Raw genomic sequence first — 19,490 nt, forward strand, 5'->3', positions numbered from 1 at the left:
TTTTCAAGGTAAGAGAACCATCATCCATAGACATATCTTAGTGGGGAAATAGGGTGACCACGGCCACCCCAATGTCCCCAACAATTTTTTTAAAATCAAAATAATCTATAAATTAATTACAAAAAATACTAATTAAAATAATACACTACATCTTTCAATTTAAATTTCAATTGGATGTGTTTTAAGATTCGTCTAGAGATATAAAATTCAAACTAATGATATGACAAATTCAAATAAAAATCGAAATCAATTAAGTTGATTTTTTTTTCTATTTCGAGTTCAATCTGAATCAAACCAAATAAACTCAATCTTCGTTGATTTGAGTATGATTTTACTTCATTTAAAATCGACAACTTATATCTGACTAAAACCATTAGACTATATAGTGTTAAAGATTTTTTAAGCATTTACATATTATTTTTCGCATTGTAGTTTAAAAAATGTTTACGTAATTGTTTTAATAATATAAAAATTGAGTGTTACAAAAAGAAAATTTTATATTTTTAAAATAAGTATGTTAATTTTTATTAATGTCAACCTGATTGTACTGAACCAAATCAACATTCTATCTATTAATTTGAGTTTAATTTTGTGATAAAAATTGTAAAAACTCAACCATACTAATAATCTCTTTAGTTCAGATTTTTTTCCTTTCCAAACATACGAACCAAAGCAACATGTTATATCCATAATTCTATCTCTCTTAAACGTGTGCAACTTTGTAGTTCAATTCATACTCTTTTTGCAGTTGTATTTGTAAAAAAAAATTGTGTTTACATCGCAACTTTACAACTTAAAATTCTAATATATAATAAAATACTATATTTGGCCAGATATGATCCACCTAATTAATTATAAACATAAATATGATATAATAGTGAGAACACAAGTATTCATTAATATATTATTGTTACAAATCATGTAACCATTATTTATTTTCAATGACGATATGGGGTGTGTGAGATAAGAGGGAGTAAGGAGGCACAATATTAAGGAAACAACACACTCTTTTACTCTATTTTAATACAATCTCTTGTAAAATTTTGAGTCACATCAAATTTATATAAAATTGATGTAATATAGTAGAACTTTCTTTTAAAATGATGACATCCATTCAAATCTCAATTAATAAGAAATTGTATTAAAAACGAGTATTGAGTGTGATGTTACCACTTCTATTTTTTTTTTTTTAAGGACTACTTCGAATTAATTAGAACATCAATTATATTACTAGCTTAATTTGTTCAAGTGATGACTGTACATCGATCTCATTGCCCCCATTTGCTTCCAAAGATTCTTTATATGTCATTCCAATGTAATTCTGTGGATTTTCATCATCAACAAATTCTTTAGCTGGGACAATGAATTTGTCCAAAGAAGGTCCATGAAGGGTAACAACAGATATCCTTTGCATTTTGTTTTTGTTAACAATAACTCGATGGACATGACTCTTGTATTTTCCATTTGTTAAGATCTACAATCAAACAAGTTATTTAGATAGAGATATATATAATTGTATTCAAAAAGACCAAAAAGTAGCCATTCATAAATAAAAACAAAAAACAAAAACAAAATTGGATTTGACTCTTCAAATATAATAATGTGATATTTGATGGACCCAACTATTTTTATACACCTCAACAATTCAAAAATATTGTAATGGAAAAGAGAAAATTGAGATTCTAATTTTAACTACTATTATTCATTTTATACTTTAAAATAGAATATTGTTCATTTTAGAAGAATGAACTCCAAAGTTTATAATGTTAGAAAATAAAATCAATTTCAATGAAAGTACCTCAAGATGATCACCAAGCTGGATAAGTATAGCATAAGGAGGAATATAAACATTAATCCATCTTCCTTTGTGCGATAGGATTTGGAGACCTCCATTTACATCTTGCACTAAGGTTACCACAAAGCCAGGATCAGTGTGGTTAGGGATACCAATATCACTCTTGGCTTTAGAATTTGGTGGATAAAGATTCATGGCCATTACATCAAACCCTGACTTCATGTTGAAGGCCTTCTCTATGTACTTTTCATCAAACCCTAAATTTTTTGAAATTGCCCTTGCTAATCCAAATACAATCTTTCTCATTTCTTTGTTATATTCTTCTATAATTTTGCTGATGCTCAAAATGATCAAAAGTATAATGAAATTAATGGAAAATTATATATACTAATAATACAATTTTTTAATTAGTATGTCCACAAAATAAGTAATTAATATTTATAATATATATAAAAGGGATACATGGTTTTAGTGTGGTTTTTCTTCCAATTTTTTTTATTTAAATTATTATATTTAGGATACATCCAATGTTATTTAGTTAAATAGCTATTTTAAAAAAAAAAATAAATAAATCTATAACTATAATAAAAGGATACCAAATTATGATATAATACCCTTTTCTTCAATATTTACTCTTTCTTTAAACTGTTTTATTTAAAAATTAATATATATATTTCCTCATTAAAAAAATAACCGAATTTTTTTAGATATATAATCTTATTAAAGCTTATGTTATTTTCAGGGACGGACATACATTGGGCAGCCAGGGGCTGCAACCCCCTCCCTATTATATTATTCCTCCCTTTCCTAATCAACACAATAATACATTATTATAATATAATATTATATACTAACTATTATACTATTTAACTATTTAATATATTTATCATATGTTATTTAATTATATTTTGAATTTTTTTACAAAAAAGTTATATTAATGAAATTTAATACAATATTTATTATTTAAAATTAAATTAGCATAACTTGTTTTTAACATGATATTTATTATTATTACTAAAAAATAATATTTATTATTAAAACCATACTCCCCGTTAATTTGTTAGATATCTGGATCTGTCTTTATACTTAAAAAAAATAATAACCGGCATTAAACTAGAGTATATATAATTAATATACCTGAGACTTATTGGGTTGGAAGGAACATGATCACGAGGATGTGCAATAACTTTGAGATATTCCCTATTTTCTCCATCATTGGCATTTAGGTTCCATCGGATTTTATCTGATGAACCCTTTTTAGTATAGACCCTTCTCTCATCAATAGTTATTGGATCAAAGTAATTAGAAATTCCTCTCAATACAATTTTGAGTACATCATCGGGTATGGTATGGTTTACTAGCTGCATGTGCATACCAAGTAATTAATAACCATATATATTGGAAACAAAAATTATAGGATTCTATCTTTGTTCCTTTATTTCTGGTTTTTGTAGAAGATTTTTATTTTTATTTTCAAAATTTAATACAATACTAATTATTGTTTTGTTAGTAATTATTAAAGATAAATTAATAAAATAAATTAATAAATAGTTAAGAATATAATAAAAAATAAATAAATAATTTCAAGTATCCAAATTTTTTGATTTTTTATATACACGAATAATTTTAAAACAAAAACTTCAACAACAAAAAAAACGATCGGAGCACAATTCTTAAGTACAATAAGTATAAATTGTAATTAAAAACATTTGTGCATACATATGGTATATAAATTTTCAATTTATACTATATATGATGGAGAATAAGTTTTTAATTACTCTATAATGCAAAATATTATAACGTATATTTAGCAAAGCATATAAATAATTAAATAGTATATATATATATATATATGGGCTCGACGAAGAAACTTACATAGAAAAACCCATATTCCTCACATGCATGGCGAAGGGATTCAAGGGCAATAGATCTTTGATCATTGTCATCACATAATAATAAAGAGTAATCTATTGTGGGTATTTCTTCATCACAAGCTAGATATGTATCTCCCATTATTACAAATATAATATAAAGAGAGCAATAAAACGATAATTTTTTTATATGTAAAGTAATGTATAGATATGCATGAACATGTACAATAGCATTCACTTATATATAGGCGTGGGTGTGAAAACACAGAGTTTATAAGTTCATTATTAAAAGACCAGCATACCCAACATATGGAGAGGAAAAAAATTGGTCAATACGCACAACTTGATATATTTTTTTTTAACGTATAAAGAATTGTCTCATATGGCATAATGAGCAATTCATATGTAAATGTTAAAAAAAGGAAAAACTAAGGTTAGCTTTTTTTAATTTGTTTGACAAACTAATGTTACGTGAGTCGAATCCAAATGAAACTTGTTTAAAATTGGTGAGCCAGTATTTTTTTTTTTTAGTTGGTTTAAGAGTAGAAATTAACTTATAAGAAATTGAAAAGTTTACATTAATTAAAAAATATAGAACAAAGACTATCGTTAAAAAAAACTGAGACTCGATTTAATCTTAATCTTTGAAAACAATAAAGATAATTAGTCATTAAAAAAATAAAATCAAGATAATTTAATCGTTATATTCTTATCATTTTTTTGGTTGATAAAGAAAAGATGAAAAAAAGAAAAGAAAAAAGTGAAAAGAAAACAAAAATAATAAAACATAAAATGATTATTTTAATAACAAGAAACAGTTTAATTTATTTGTACTGATAATATAATTTCATTTTATATTTTATCTAATAAAAATAATAGATTTTAACACTTCTGCTTAATAATTTCAATAGAAATTAAAATAAATAAAAAACTACAAAAAATAATTTATATTTTACTACAACTAATTACTCTCCATGAATTTGACTGCTACATCTAACTTGATTATTGCAAATAAAAAACTTGGTAGTTGGTACTAGGAACACTAGTTATTTTTCTCGGCACTTACTGTCTCTTAAATTACGCACTCGGTCTTATCCTAAAATCATCGTCTTTAAAATCATCGTTACAATTGATTAATTTAAATAAATTAAATAAAAGAGAATTGTCATTCTATCAAAGTATCTATATCAATTATAGATTTATTTTCATTGTCATTAATATAAAATAGAGAATAATAACTTATGAATTATGCACACATTATTAATTAGATGAAACAATTGAAAGAAAGTAATTAAAAGTGAACTTGATATCAAAAGTGACAATTATTTTAAAGCAAATATCTTTTACAAATATGACAATTATTTTATGACGAGTACTACTCATACTTCATATACTTCATAATACTCCAAAAGTTTATGTAAGCACCATAATACTCCAATCGTACATATTTCTTAGGACAAAATATATTTGAGAAAAGAGAACTTATAGTTAATATATGAACTATTGATTTTATCATCTTATTCCATAATTGTAACCACTATCATAAGCCAACCTTTTACTAATTTAAAATTATTTACATTGAAAATGTATATCCGTTAAATTTGAAAGATTTTTTCATAAAATTATTAAAAATCATGCAGTTATACCATTAATTCAAGAAACCAATAATGAGAGTAATTCCAAATATTACAAGACAATTTAGTCTTTCTTTAAATTGAAAAAATAAAAAATAAAATTATAAACAAAATCTAATCCTTTCTTAACGACAACTCAAATTAGACGATTAAAACACGACGGAGGGAATAGTCTCCGTTCAATGAAAATATTACATCCAAAGTTGAATGATTATTTATCAACCTCTTTTTCCTTTCCTCAAATTTATCGACTATAAAAAAGCATATATAGAAATTCTTACCAATAAATTTGGAATACACGTACAACGTGACCAATGTGATGAAGTGTTTGTATTTGATGTAGCGTTGTTGCATAATGAAATATTTTTTGATGCAAAATGATAAAAAAAAAATAAAAAAAAAAAGTTTAATTATGTTTTTAATCCTTTCTAAATGTTTCGTTTTGATTTTAGTCTCTGTAATTTTTTTATTTTTTTATATCTGTACAAATTCTAACAAATTTTAAAAAAGTCATTTATGAATTTTTTTTAAGAAAAAAAATTATGACATGTCTAATTTTGGATGAAGTGACACATGATCACCGTGTAGTTGTTGTTGACTAGACAATATTTAATATTTAAAATTAAAATTTATTTTATTTTATTAACTCATTTAATAACATCACTAGGTTGAAAAAATTTATTTTATTAACTCATTTAATAAAATTTATTTTATTTTATTTTATTAGATATGAGAATTTGTGATTTGAAGATGAAAAAATTAGAGTTGAGGATGAAGGTTGTTGAGATTTTATTAAAAAAATTGGGGTTGAAGATGAAGATTATTGAGTTTTATTATTTAATTGTTTTATTAATTAACTAATTAGTTTTAAGTTTTTAATTAAATGATTAAATGAGTTAATAAAATAAATTTTAATTTTAAATATTAAATATTGCCTATTCAACAACAATTACACGGTCATTATGTGTCACTTCATCCAAAATTATATATGTGGCCATTTTTTTTTACTAAAATAAATTCATAAAGAACTTTTTTAAAACTTGTTAGAATTTACAAGGGTATAAATCAAACAAACAAAATTACAGAGACTAAAATCAAAACGAAACATATTTACAAGGACTAAAAACATATTTAAACCAAAGCATTAGTGCTAGACAAACGACAATAAGGATTATCGTATTAGTTTTCTGATTTTTTTTTTTTAGGTTTTTCAATCTTAATTCAATTAAAATAATTTTAATTGATGTGTCAAAAAATTTAATTTTTATAAGATGATAGTAAAAAATAGTTTTTCACTATTACTGCATTTTCTATTGATAAAATGACAAACTTCTTTAAGCAAAAATTAGATACATTAAAAAAAGTATTTTATTTCAATTAATAAAAAAATAAAAATATAACAAGAATAAAAATATAATATTTGTTGTTTACTAAATTGAAACAGTTTCTTTTATTGGTATGATATTTTTAAGCTAAATTTTATTATAAAAACAAAAACTAGGAGTGACATAAAGCTAACCGAGAAAAAAAAATTGAAAGCAAGTTTGATGACCCTTAGAAGAGTATCATATTACGTGTGATTTCCTTCTTTATATTTTTCCTTAACTTATAAATCATGTAAAAGATTTGGCTTGTTGTAGAAAGTGAAACAATTTTAGAAATATCTAATAGTTGTTGTCCTCTCTTCCTCATTATTATATCTCATACAATGTATTTTACAAATATCTCTATTTTAAAAAAATTATATAATATTTCTAAGTCTTAAACAATTATAGAATTTTAATTATTAAATTATATATATATATATATATATCATACTCGATATCATTGCTATTGAATGGTGTCTCTCTTTTTGACATTGCATCACTCAAAAAACTAAATTAAAACTGTCAAATATCAATACAAATATATTTTTATGTAGTTGGATGAGATTAAAGATGGTAGATCATAGATAATTCTTGACCATTAGACATATATGAAAGATATTATATTGATGGTTAAGATCAAAGTTTTTACTTACATTTCATCGGCTTTTGAATTGTGTATTATTGTCGGTGTTTTTAACTTTTTTTTAATTGTTAAATTTAGTTTTAAAATATTGATAAATTTCTCAAACTCATAGTCAATTTAGTTACACTATTCTTTTTTTAGCATGTGAATGAAGTGAATTTTCTATTAAAAAAATCTCTAATTGCATATTTATTATCAACCATAACGTACGTACAACTCCTGAATAATGCATGTTCGCTTAAATTAATTAATATATACTTGATTATAGCATATTCTCACACGTTTAGATATAAATACATTGGTTTGGATTCCCATTTAAATAATATTTACAAAATTGCGGTGAAACACAGTGGCAATACAAAAGCTTCATTTTGTAGCTTAAGAAATTTCACGTTAATATGTATTGGGACACAGTTTCTAGGTGTGGCTAGTCCAAACATATGACATATCATATGCCACTTTTTAAATTGATGCAGTTTCCAAGAATCCGAAACTTTGTCTTTGTCAATGAGCATCCAATCCTAAATTATTGTCTACTCTTGCTTCTCCTATAACTTCCCTATTTATTATAATTATACAAATACTGCCAAAATACAATACATAACCGTCATAAATACAATACATAATTCACAACTGCCATAACAATCATAAATAACTCCCCGTATTATTTCAAGCACCGACTTCAGCGTTCTCCTCTTACAACGAGCTTTATTATAGTTTTAATTTTTTTCATTATGAATATCTATATTTTAAGATTTATAATAGTATTTATTATTTTTTATAAAATAAAAAAATGTGATGTAGAAATTTATCTTTTTTTTTTTCCGACTTAGTCCTTTATTTTAATTTTAAATGACAATTTGATATTTTATGTTTTAAAATTTCAACAACGTTATCCTTTTTTAAACAAAAATTCAAAAAAAAAAAATTCAATCAAAACTCATAAAATTAATTATATTCTTCAATATAATACAAATTTCATCAAATTCGCAACACAAATCTTTAAATAAACTCATATTTTCATACTTTATTTGATATTATTAGGAATAAAGGACTAAATCAGGAAGAAAAAAAAAAAAGATAAGGGACTAAAACGTTACCTGAAATTAAGTTAAGGGACCACAAATGTAATTTAGCCTAAGGAATAATTTATAAGTTAAAATTGAAATTTTTAGAAGTTTATATTGTAATTTTATAAATATTAACCATTCAACAATATCATATCATATAACATGTCGTTTAAAATATTATCACATAACTATTTTTAAGTTAAAAAAAAATATAAGAAAGATCAAAAGAGTTGAATTTTATAATAAAGAAACCATTTTCATAAATTGATGAAAATAAGAAATCTAAAACATCGATAAGAAGTCTATCAAAATCTTTCACTTTATAAGTATCATCTGATAGCTCTTCATCATGTTCATATATTTTAGTATTATTTATCTTCAATTATTGATTAATTTAAAAAGTTATTTAATATATTTTGTTGATTTTATTTCTTGAATGTAACGACATATTTATTTTCTTAATTTTTTATGTTTTAAAAGAGATAATAAATACTACAAAAAATTACTTAAATAAGAAATTTTGAATTTCAACTCAATAAAACGTTTTGTATAATAATATTCACATTTGTTTGAGTTAGAACTTAAGGAGAATAAAAAAAAATTCATTTTATCATTTTATTTTTGGTTTTGTTGATTTATTTTAAAAATAAAATGAATAGTAAAACTATAATCAAGCTCCTTACATGCCTAATTTTGCGACCATTATGAGCAGAGCAGTAGCAATGGTATCTCTCCTGCTATGTCATCACCTGCAAAAAAAGCAAAAATGAAGTTTGTCTCAATGTCTTACAAGTTGTATTTTACTTAATCTTGAAGAATGAACAGCTACTTAATCTCACACTATTTATAGAGGAATAAAAAGGAGGAAAGAGGGAGCTGAAAGTTTAAAAAAAATGATAATAAATGAAACAAAGGATGAAGGGGTTCATTAAAAAAAAAAATATATATATAAACAGTGGAGAGATTAGAAGCAAAAATAGAAAACGAGTTCTTTAGAGAGAATAGTGAATTCATAGAGAAAAAGCAAGAAGGCAAGAAAGAAAACACCAACGAGATAATATATAACACCTATTTTTATTAAAGGTAGACATTATATCTATTTTTATGAGATAATATATAACACCTATTTTTATTAAAGGTAGACATTATATCTTCAATTAAAAATTGTAAATGTTTTTATTGAAAAAATTATTCTTTAATACCTATTTTTAAATGACAAGTGTTATATGTTAAAACATATATGACACCTGTTTTCTACTAAAACATGTGTATTTTCGTTGTTAATTTAAAAAAAAAAATTATATTTATAAAAAAAGTTTTTAATTATTTACAAAAGTGTCACTACGTATATATATGATAATTTTAAATAAAATTGTTGTCATATATTACACGTTTTATACAATTTTATTCTTTTATTTATAAAATTCTCACCACATAAATTCATTATACCAATAAAACTAGTATAATAGATCTAACTGTTATGTCTGTCTTGCACTAATGTAAAGACTTAAAAATATAATAAGGATATCTTAAATCAAATGTATACTAATTGAGTATTACTAACTAATACGTGTGCACTAATTAATCTTTACTTAGAGTTGATAATATATTGAGATAAGACTAGTTTTTTTCTTTCTTTTCTGTAAGATAAGACTAGTTTATTGTCTATAAGACTTTGTCATACTCTGATTTTTCAAGAAATCTTTTTATAGACAATTATATATTCAATTAACAATTTGAGAGAGGTAGAAATATTGATAATAAAAATACGGAAAAAAGACAATAGAAAAAGTAGAATATCAAATACATGTATGAAAATTTGGAATATCTAAATATATATTAGAGATGATTTTCTCAATTATTGTCCTAGATTTATTTGTAGTTTATAAGCAAAACCAAACTTTCAAAAGTATCTATTCGTACAGATGTAGATAATTAAATTTAGGACGAAATTGTATCCACGGTGTATTCACAACCACTTATACAAAATGCATTGATTTTGGTCCCCTAGAAAAACTAAAAGAAGAATTAGACAATGAATTTTGACACAACACAAAAGGACGTAGATCAGAGGAAAAGTCAGTCTAATTGCACTAAATTTCCTTGAGGATTGCCCAAGTCATTAGTGATACCTCGTCAATCGTCATTATGTTGACATGAACAAATGCGACCACAATTTTGAATCCTGAACAAAAGGAAGATGTTATGAACATAAATTTGGAGGTGTATTCTTTTGACCCAACACCGCGTACCACACACACAAATTTAGTGTTTTATTAATTTGAGGTGAGAGAAAATAACATTAAAAAACCAATATCTTATAACTATACGCAGGGCTACCCCAACGTCTAAACAATACAAGTGATTTAAGATTCAAAATCTTGGGCCTAAAAAAGATTAGAAAAAGTTTCAATTTAATTATAAATATATAATATACATATTAGTTTTTCTTTTGAACAGATAAAATAAGCTTAATTCAAATTCAAATGTAAATAAAAATAGTATTAACAAATTCATCATAAGATGAGATTTTTTCTATTCATATTTTAAAATTAGTTATTTATATGTATAAGCATCGCACTTAGACAAGAAAATAAACAATATCACATTAAAACGACGAACAAATCAAAGTTACATTCAAATGACGATATTATTAATAAATTACGAAGAAAAAACTAAATATGCAAAAAAATATTTATTTAAATAAATAAAATAACAAAATAATTTGGAGAGATAATTTCGTACAAGAAAAAATGACCCTGAGACATTCATCTAATAAGCAAAGAAGAAAATAGAAAGTTAAGGTTTTTTTTAGAAAAGATAGGGCGGTTGTTGTTTTTATTTAGATATCGCATATTAGTTATATATGTTTACCTAGCTCAACTTTTCAAGATAAGGGCCCATATAAGACTTGATTAAGATTCAAACTTGGAAGCAACAATACTTAAATTTTTTTTTTATTTTTATAAATCGTGTTATTTATTTTCTATTTAAAAAAGTTCCACTATAATATTTATTTTAAGTCTATAAAATATATTGAGTCGAACTTGGTTATGAGGTGTAATATGTCAAAAAAGTCTATGAAAATATGTCTATGTAAATTTATTTGCTTTAAAAAAAATTTGAGATTGAATACACTATTTTTGAATCAAATTTTTTATACTTGATTTTTTAATCTTTATAGAAATTGTTAACATTTATCTTTGTTTAATCAATCCCTTAAATCAATTTGTTCACATATTTGCAATACAGCTAAATTTAAAAATCTAGTTATATATATTTTTTATTTATTAAACTACATCTTTGACCCTTGACAGGCATCCCAAGATATCACACAGCTTAAATCCGTTTGGTCTGTTACATGATCAATTTTCAAGTCTGCTGCATCAAAATTATTTAAGAGTTTTTACCAATTTGTATTTCATAATCTACTTATATTGAAATGAATTGATCTTATTTTAGTAAAAATGAAAGAATTCCTATTAAAGCAATTTTAATTTATCCCATAAGGGTAGCTAATATAGGAAAAGGCTCTGTTAGACCAAATTTATAAAATGTCACACATCAATCCTTTTTTTTTACTCATCTGTTTTCTCTTCCTGTAACCACATATATTAATTCAAATTCATTCTACGTAATACTAAAAAAAAAAAAAAAAAACCCCTAATTAATCAGTTAAAAACATTAATTCTTATTTTCTACGAAATAAAATATAAATAAAAATAATTTTAAAATTTAGATTAAATATTTTTATTTTTTAACTCATTTTATTTATATTTTATTTCAAAATAATATTAATTATTTTTGTGGGTCTTACTAATTTTATTTTTTTAAATACCGTAATCATTGTGAATTGTTTGTGAGGTTCTAATGACATTTATAAAAAGAGTAAGGTTCTAATGACATTTGTTAATGAATCAAAAGTATAAAATTTACTGATTATATTATTTTTTTAAATATTAGAATATCTATATCTTCGGATATATAATGTTGACGATATTAAAATCATTGATTGAATTTATAATGGATTAAAATTAATTTATTTATTTGAATCAAACAAACACCTAAATAACAAAAGAAATCAAACAACTATTGATCAACATGACAAATAAATAACGTTCCGCTCAAACGACGAAATCAATGACAAAATACGTAAAAAAAAATAAAAAATTAATTAAGCCTATGTAAAAATCATTTATTTAGATAAAATGAGAGAAAAGAAATTAAGAACAATTATTCTAGATTAAAAATAAATAAATAAATAAATCACTATTCTTGAATGGATGAAGAATAAGACAGGTGTAAGGAGGCTCTAGTATTTTTTTTTTCTTTTCTGAAAGTTAAATTTAGAGACTTTTTAAACTATGTATTTTTTTAGAGGTATATTTTTATTATGTTAAAATCCCTTATAATTGATATATACATAATTAAATGTCAAAATTACTTTTAAAATCTAACAAATGAATTTTAAACATTTTATATATTTTAGCTTAAATTCTAATAAAAGTCATTTCTAGATATATACTACAATGTTCATATATATATATATATATATATATATATATAAATAGTTTTAAAATTAAGACTAAATTCAATTTTACAATGATAATGTATATATATATATATATATATATACAAAATTTGTTGAATAAATTTTATAAATTAAAAAAAATTAATTGTAATATTAAATTTATTGACGATTAAAATTATTTATTAATTTACTTTTGAAGATAAAGAATTCGTTTATATTCATATTGTAGTAGTTATTACAACATAATTACATATAACGAAAAACTTACCTAGGATGAAAGTAAGAATATTAATATCACTACTTTTAATATATAAGAGAAGAATCATTCTTAGGGTGGAGGATGGTTAACTCAAATGGCTTGAGTTAAGAATTAAAAAATTGAAAGTTAAAAGTTTAAATCTAAGCGAAGAAAAAATATAATAACAACTAATTAATGACTTTGATCATTAAAATAAAATAAAAAAGACTATTCTTCTGGGGACATGGTTGACTTGAAATTACAACAACCATGTATACCAAAATGAGTGGAACTTGGTTGACTTGAAGTTACAACGACCAAGTATACCAAATGTTCTTTAGAGTTATTCATATGAACATTGTATTAAAAATACATATACAATTTTTTTTTAAAACAATTCAACAAAAAAAAATTTGTAAAACAATAGATGGTTATTTTTGTAACACATATGTGTTCGACGTATTAACCAATTAAAGTTCGTTATTAACCATTAAAATGTATGATATTAGCCCCTTTATTTAACACATATTTTATTAATCATTTAAAGTATTTCATTAATCAATAAAATACAAGTCATTTATTATTTGAAGTGCTTCTTTTACCACTAAAATAAAATACGTTAAAATGATTAATATTTTACATTTTAATAATTCATGAGAAATATATTAACTAAGTGATTAATCACATACATTTTAGTAGTTAATGAAGCATTTTCAGTAATTAAAGATATAAAATTGTATATTTGTCACAAACATGTCTCTCTATTATTATAATATTTTTTCTAAAAAAATCAAAAAGAAATTTTAATTTTTTTTTTTGAAAAAAAATTCTATTATTTATTGTGTTAATATGTTTTATTTATAAGCTAAGCCAAAATAAATTTTGTAAGATACGAATCTAATATGTTAAAACAATTCAAGATTTAAGTTTGGTATGATATATGCTTTAGGTCTAAGTCTGATTTTTATTAAAGTTGTGTATGAATTAAGTTTCTTTTTTGTATATATTTAACACGACATTTTAATTAATTTTATTTTATATAATATTCTACTTCAATTTAATTTTATAATGATAAATTTAAATATGTCAAAAGTTAATGAAAGCTAATATACTAACTGTATTACTAAAAAGGCAACAAAGTTATAATTTAAAACAAAATTATAAATGAGTAAACCACAATTTTAGTCTCTTAAGTGAAAGACAATGTAACTTTAGTCCTTGACTCTAAAAAAAGAAATTCAAATTAGTCATTTGATCATCAAAATAATCTTTAAGAGATATAACTTACTATCATAAAAATATACAATTTATTGTCAAAATAATAGCGTCCAACGTTTTCAAAGACTAAAATAATAGATTAACCAATTCTAAATCTAATATTATAATAATAATAAACAAATAAATAAATAAATATAACTCAAATTAGCTTAAAATACTTTTAATAGCTGGTAACTTTTTGTAAACAATTAGGTTTCTTAAAATGTTTCATCTTTGTCTATTTAAAAATAAACTAGCCTAACATAAGTTTGATATAGACTAAGTTATATTTACCCATGGTTTTTCTCAAGAGATTCTTCAAATCTTTTGTACTTTTATTTTACGCTTCTGCATAGTGCTTCCTTCATAGGTGAGAGAATAGGTATTTTAACATCTTACAATTTATAAATTATTTTTAAGACAACAATGTTGAAGCATACTACTACGATAAATACAACTGCAGGATTTTGAAAAATTAAAATACAAATTTTTTCCAAGATGAAGGATTTAATCAAATTGTCCAAAATAGATTATATTTTCTTATTCCTGAATCACTTCCATTTGAAAAGTTCTTCTCGCCAAAGTTGTCGAGTGAAAAGGATTAGGAGGCACAGTTAACTGATTATCCTCTCCAGTTTCCAACATTTGCACAACAGCTTTTATAGATGGACGATTTATTGGTTGCCATTGAATGCACCAAAGTCCTACAATTGCAAGTTTCTTTGCAATTTTAGCATCACCTTCATCCTCAACATGAATATGCACATCTCCTTCTAATAAGTTATGGATCCATTCTGGATATAACACATGAAAAGTTTCTGCAGATGACATGTCTACATTCTTCCTTCCTCCAACCATTTCTAGCAACAACATTCCATAACTGTAAATATCTGATTTAAGAGACACATTTCCAAAATTTCTAGACAGAACTTCAGGCGCCATGTATCCCAATGTTCCTTTAGCTGCTGTCATAGACACAATACTAAGATTCTTGGAACATAATTTTGCGAGACCAAAATCTGAAATTTTTGGAGTGAATGAGTCATCTAGCAAAACATTATGAGGGTTGATATCAAAGTGAATGATTGGATGATTACAACCTTGATGAAGATACTCAATTCCTTTGGCTATTCCAACACCAATTTGTTGCAGTTTCTCCCACCCCAAAAAATGGTCCTTGTTATCTGGTTGAAATATATAGCTCTGTAACGAACCATTTGGAAACAAATTGTACACAAGAGCACGGTGGATTCCATCTGCACAAAATCCAAGCAAACGAACGACGTTGATGTGGTGAATTTTTCCCATAATTCCAACTTCATTGATGAACTCTTTTCCTTCTCCCTGTGTACTGTTTAGCATTTTGACAGCTACAAGAATTTCGGTGGAGAGTTTTCCTTTAAACACAGTTCCATGAGCTCCTTCTCCAAGTTTTTCCCTAAACTCACTTGTTATTCTTTTGATGTCAGCATAGGAAAATCTAGCAGGTTTTTGTGCTCTATAATCTTCTAAAAAGTTATCAACTCTTACTTGATCCTCTTCTTTCTTTCTAAAATAGAGATGTATCTTAAATAATGATATGAGAACCAGCCCCAAGAGAATTGAACCTACAATAGCATATTAATTAGTGTCAAATAGAATTATCTCCAAATATAAATCTAACAAAAAATAAAATAAAAACATGTCTAACCTGTTGCAGCAAAAATAAGAGACCTTGGTATGTGAATTGTTTTCACTTTTTTTTTGCAGTCAAAACATTCAATTTCATCTTTATTACTACCATTGTTCTTCCATTTGCATTTCATGCCTTTTTCTTTACACTTGTTACAATTTGGATTGGGCCAACTTAAACTCAATTTGCCTTGTACCGTGGTTGACGCGTTGATTTCGAACATCTTGGTACATGATATAAAGTCCAATTGAAGGACACTGTCATATGCATTAAACATATAAATTGGACAAGTGATCATATCTTGTGACTCCTTGAGTGTTTGTTCATAGTTTCTCAAGTGTGGTTTCTTTACTGAAGAGCAATTGAAAAAGTATTTTGTTGTCATTGATTGTGGATCCAATTTGTAAGGTAGAAATGATGAATTGTTGAGTTGCAAAAACTTTTTTGGAAGACAATTTTCTGGGTCGGTAATTAACATCTTGTGTCGGTGGTAATCTATGTCATAGACAAGGAATTTGATTTGACCTGAAGTGGTAGAGAGATGAATCATGGTGTTTTTAGTTTGAGTACAATATAAGCAAAACTTGGGATTTGTACAATGATCTTGTGGCTCTTTGATAAGTTGGAAGGGAAATCTAATAAGAGGTTTGTATAGTCCACAAGATAATTCTCTACACTCGTCGTAAGCACTGCCAATATTGTTTATAAGCAACATAAGAAGCAAAAACATCATCAAACTATTTGCTCCTGCCATCCAAAGGTTCAACAAAGAAAGGGATGATGATGAGAAAGAACCGTACTCTGTGCTATCTATGCATGTTTGTTTGTATTGAATTCAAGTATGAGCAGTTAACAAACAACTCGATCAGATGGTAAAGTCCATGAAAATGTTAAATTTTTTCAGAGAGATTTTTGTCGATTATTGTAGTCCTATCCGACCTAAGCATAATAGTCGCTTAACAAAAAATAAAGTTTTTGTTGAAAATAGTCGCAAAATTTATTGTAGTCTTATCATTTGTTTATAAAAAATCTTCTTCAAAGACATTTCTTGAGTCATGTCAAATATACTTCTTTATGTGACAAAGTCTCATCAATTTTAAAAGTAATAAAGATTAAATTCAAATATATATATATATATATATATATATATATAAATCTCGTTGGTCAAGCTCAAGCGTTGATAAGTTTAAATTTAAACTAATATAAAGTACCATATCGTTGTTGCTTTCCTTACACGCACGCCAAATGTGAACATAGAAAAACAAGTTTGTGTTTTTTCAACCAAAAAACAGTCTTTCGGACATGGGGTGTGTGAGAATGATGTTGGTAGTGTCGTTGCTTTTAGTACTCCAGCAAGGTACTTTCAGTGCTAATGAGCAAAAGCAACATGTTTGTCCACCTTCATCTTGTGGCAAAATTTCCAACATAAGTTACCCATTTCGATTAAAAACTGACCCATTTCAATGCGGTGATACAAGGTACGAACTATCTTGTGAAAATAATGTAACAAATTTATATTTATACTCTTCAAAATATCATGTGCAGTCCATCAATTACAACAATTTCACAATCCGATTGGTTGATCCCGGAATTCAAGAATCTAATTACTCTTCAATTCCTCTATATTCCTTGTCTCGATTTTATTTTTGTGATACTTATCAATACGACGAGACATATTGTTCGGATCCATACCAAGCTATAAGAGGAGCTTATGATGATCTTTATTTTGAGCATATAGTTTATTTGAACTGTAGTCATCCAGTGACTAACAATAAAAAATATGTTGATATTGTTCCCTTTGTCAATTGGAAAAACAATTCGAAAGGATATATTTATGCTATGGCTGGTGATTTATTTGCTAAGGACTTTCAAGTTGGTTGTCATGTGAAGATGGTTACTCCAACTTCTTGGTCGGGTTTGTTGCAAGGAAATTATGATCAAATTTCTTATGATGTCATACACAAGGCGTTAGTATATGGATTTGAGATTTCATGGTTGAATCTTCCATGTTACAATCTTTGCGGAGATTTAGAGTCCTGCAACTTCAACATTTCCACTGAGATACTTCAATGCTATGGCTTTTGCTATAATTTTCAAGGAATAGGAGAACGGACAAATGTTTGTGGTAAAATATATCTTACTCAATTTCATTTCGATTATATCAGTCAAAATATCACTATCTTCACCTAATTAATTGAAAGATTTTAATTAACCGTGTACATGACAGACACAAATATTTCTCATTAAGAATTTCTCTTAATTAATTTATTAAAAGATAGTTGTATGCGGAGATAGAACTTAAGAAATAAATATATATTTAATTATACGTGTATCTTTTATGTAATAGGATAGAATTATAAATAAATAATATATTAATAGTTAACTTGTTTAATAATTAAAGTTTGTATGTGACTCATTTGATGTATCTAAATAATATATTAAAGAATTTTACATTAATATAAAAATTTATAAACATAATTTATCATATATGTGGTATTAAATTTCAGCTCAATGGTAGATTTTATAATATATAATATATGAGTTTGTTAATTTATATCTACTCATTTTTTGGTAGAAGTAAATTCCTAAGTTCCAAGTATATTAAGTATTGAGGATAATTTATGAATTATGTTACAACGGGTAACTCAGAGAAGAGGAATTAGGGATAGACTAGAAGAATGCTATTAAGAATCAAGGTGTTTCTGAATTGAATGTATTATTTCACAATGAAGAACTTGTTACAAGCTTAGAGAAGAAAATTCTTGATTCCCCATGAATCAGTCCAACCAATTCTACTTCTTCCTAACCACCCTAACTGCTCCTAACAGATTGCTATTTATAGTAATCTGTTTTGGCTCCAATTTCTAACAGAATGACAGCTAAGCTCAAAACAAAACTAACTAACTATTTATTCCTTCTCACATATACATTCCCAAACTTATTTTTATTCGTATCAATACCCCCCCCTAAAAGAATGACCTTGTCCTCAAGGGGAAAAGTTGGAAATAGTTCCTGCAATTTAGCTGCACTCTCCCAAGTACTTTCATAAGTAGGTAGATTCTTCCAAAGGACCAAAACTTCCACTAATCCTTGCTGATCTTCACGCCAGTTTACTATATCAGCTGGTTCTACTTGGAGTTCATACTCTTCATTCAACATAGGAGGGAGAGGTTGGGGCTGCTGATGGGGCTGTAAGGCTTTTTTCAAAAGAGAGACATGGAAAACTGGGTGAATTTTAGAATGAGAAGGTAGTAGGAGTTTATAGGCTACTGGACCGACTTTAGATAGCACCTGATAAGGACCATAGAACCTTGCAGCCAGTTTAGCATAGGGTCTTGAGGCTAAGGATTTGATTTTGTAAGGCTGTAATTTCAAATAGACCCAATCCCCTTCTGAAAATTCCACCAATCTC

The 19,490-nt window shown here is 25.5% G+C and overlaps 3 protein-coding genes and 1 long non-coding RNA gene across 5 annotated transcripts in view; 1 reads left to right on the forward strand and 3 right to left on the reverse strand.

The window, feature by feature from the left end:
- Window positions 1–824: 824 nt before the first annotated feature.
- On the reverse strand, window positions 825–3,882 carry LOC101495125 (2-oxoglutarate-dependent dioxygenase 19-like). The gene is made up of 4 exons (XM_004498388.4): window positions 3,671–3,882; window positions 2,933–3,156; window positions 1,799–2,129; window positions 825–1,474 (listed from the first exon to the last, which is right to left on the reverse strand). The coding sequence occupies exons 1-4, from the start codon at window positions 3,806–3,808 to the stop codon at window positions 1,223–1,225; spliced, it is 945 nt and encodes a 314-aa protein (XP_004498445.1). The 5' UTR covers window positions 3,809–3,882; the 3' UTR covers window positions 825–1,222.
- Window positions 3,883–7,592: 3,710 nt separating this feature from the next.
- On the reverse strand, window positions 7,593–9,430 carry LOC101510703 (uncharacterized). Its single transcript, XR_003472629.2, has 2 exons — window positions 9,064–9,430; window positions 7,593–7,893 (listed from the first exon to the last, which is right to left on the reverse strand). It is a non-coding gene; the product is annotated as an uncharacterized lncRNA (long non-coding RNA).
- Window positions 9,431–14,789: 5,359 nt separating this feature from the next.
- Window positions 14,790–17,132, reverse strand: LOC101510377 (rust resistance kinase Lr10-like). Of its 2 annotated transcripts, XM_012715174.3 has the most exons (3): window positions 16,097–17,132; window positions 15,507–16,013; window positions 14,790–15,425 (listed from the first exon to the last, which is right to left on the reverse strand). In XM_012715174.3, the coding sequence occupies exons 1-3, from the start codon at window positions 16,830–16,832 to the stop codon at window positions 14,947–14,949; spliced, it is 1,722 nt and encodes a 573-aa protein (XP_012570628.1). In that variant the 5' UTR covers window positions 16,833–17,132; the 3' UTR covers window positions 14,790–14,946. The 2 variants fall into 2 exon arrangements, with proteins under 2 accessions (XP_012570628.1, XP_004498417.1); XM_004498360.4 differs by having other exon boundaries at window positions 14,790–16,013; window positions 16,097–17,128.
- A 165-nt stretch (window positions 17,133–17,297) lies between these two features.
- LOC140919937 (LEAF RUST 10 DISEASE-RESISTANCE LOCUS RECEPTOR-LIKE PROTEIN KINASE-like 2.1) overlaps window positions 17,298–19,490 on the forward strand; it is a 9,185-nt gene continuing 6,992 nt past the window's right edge. The window contains exon 1 of the mRNA XM_073367087.1: window positions 17,298–18,203. Within this exon, the coding sequence (XP_073223188.1) occupies window positions 17,381–18,203 (823 nt within the window). The 5' untranslated portion in view covers window positions 17,298–17,380. The remainder of the gene's footprint in view (window positions 18,204–19,490) is intronic.

Source organism: Cicer arietinum, chromosome 4, assembly GCF_000331145.2.
Source record: "Cicer arietinum cultivar CDC Frontier isolate Library 1 chromosome 4, Cicar.CDCFrontier_v2.0, whole genome shotgun sequence".
NCBI lineage: Eukaryota > Viridiplantae > Streptophyta > Magnoliopsida > Fabales > Fabaceae > Cicer > Cicer arietinum.

What these genes read in the sequence shown, in the direction of transcription:
- LOC101495125 (XM_004498388.4), bottom strand. Translation starts at nt 3,808, where the DNA reads ATGGGAGATACATATCTAGCTTGTGATGAAGAAATACCCACAATAGAT. An exon ending in AGGAATATGGGTTTTTCTAT is followed by an intron (nt 3,157 to 3,670) that starts GTAAGTTTCTTC and finishes ATGCACATGCAG; the next exon opens with CTAGTAAACCATACCATACC. An exon ending in AGCTTGGTGATCATCTTGAG is followed by an intron (nt 1,475 to 1,798) that starts GTACTTTCATTG and finishes GTTTGATTGTAG; the next exon opens with ATCTTAACAAATGGAAAATA.
- LOC101510377 (XM_004498360.4), bottom strand. Translation starts at nt 16,832, where the DNA reads ATGGCAGGAGCAAATAGTTTGATGATGTTTTTGCTTCTTATGTTGCTT. An exon ending in TCTTATTTTTGCTGCAACAG is followed by an intron (nt 16,014 to 16,096) that starts GTTAGACATGTT and finishes ATGCTATTGTAG; the next exon opens with GTTCAATTCTCTTGGGGCTG.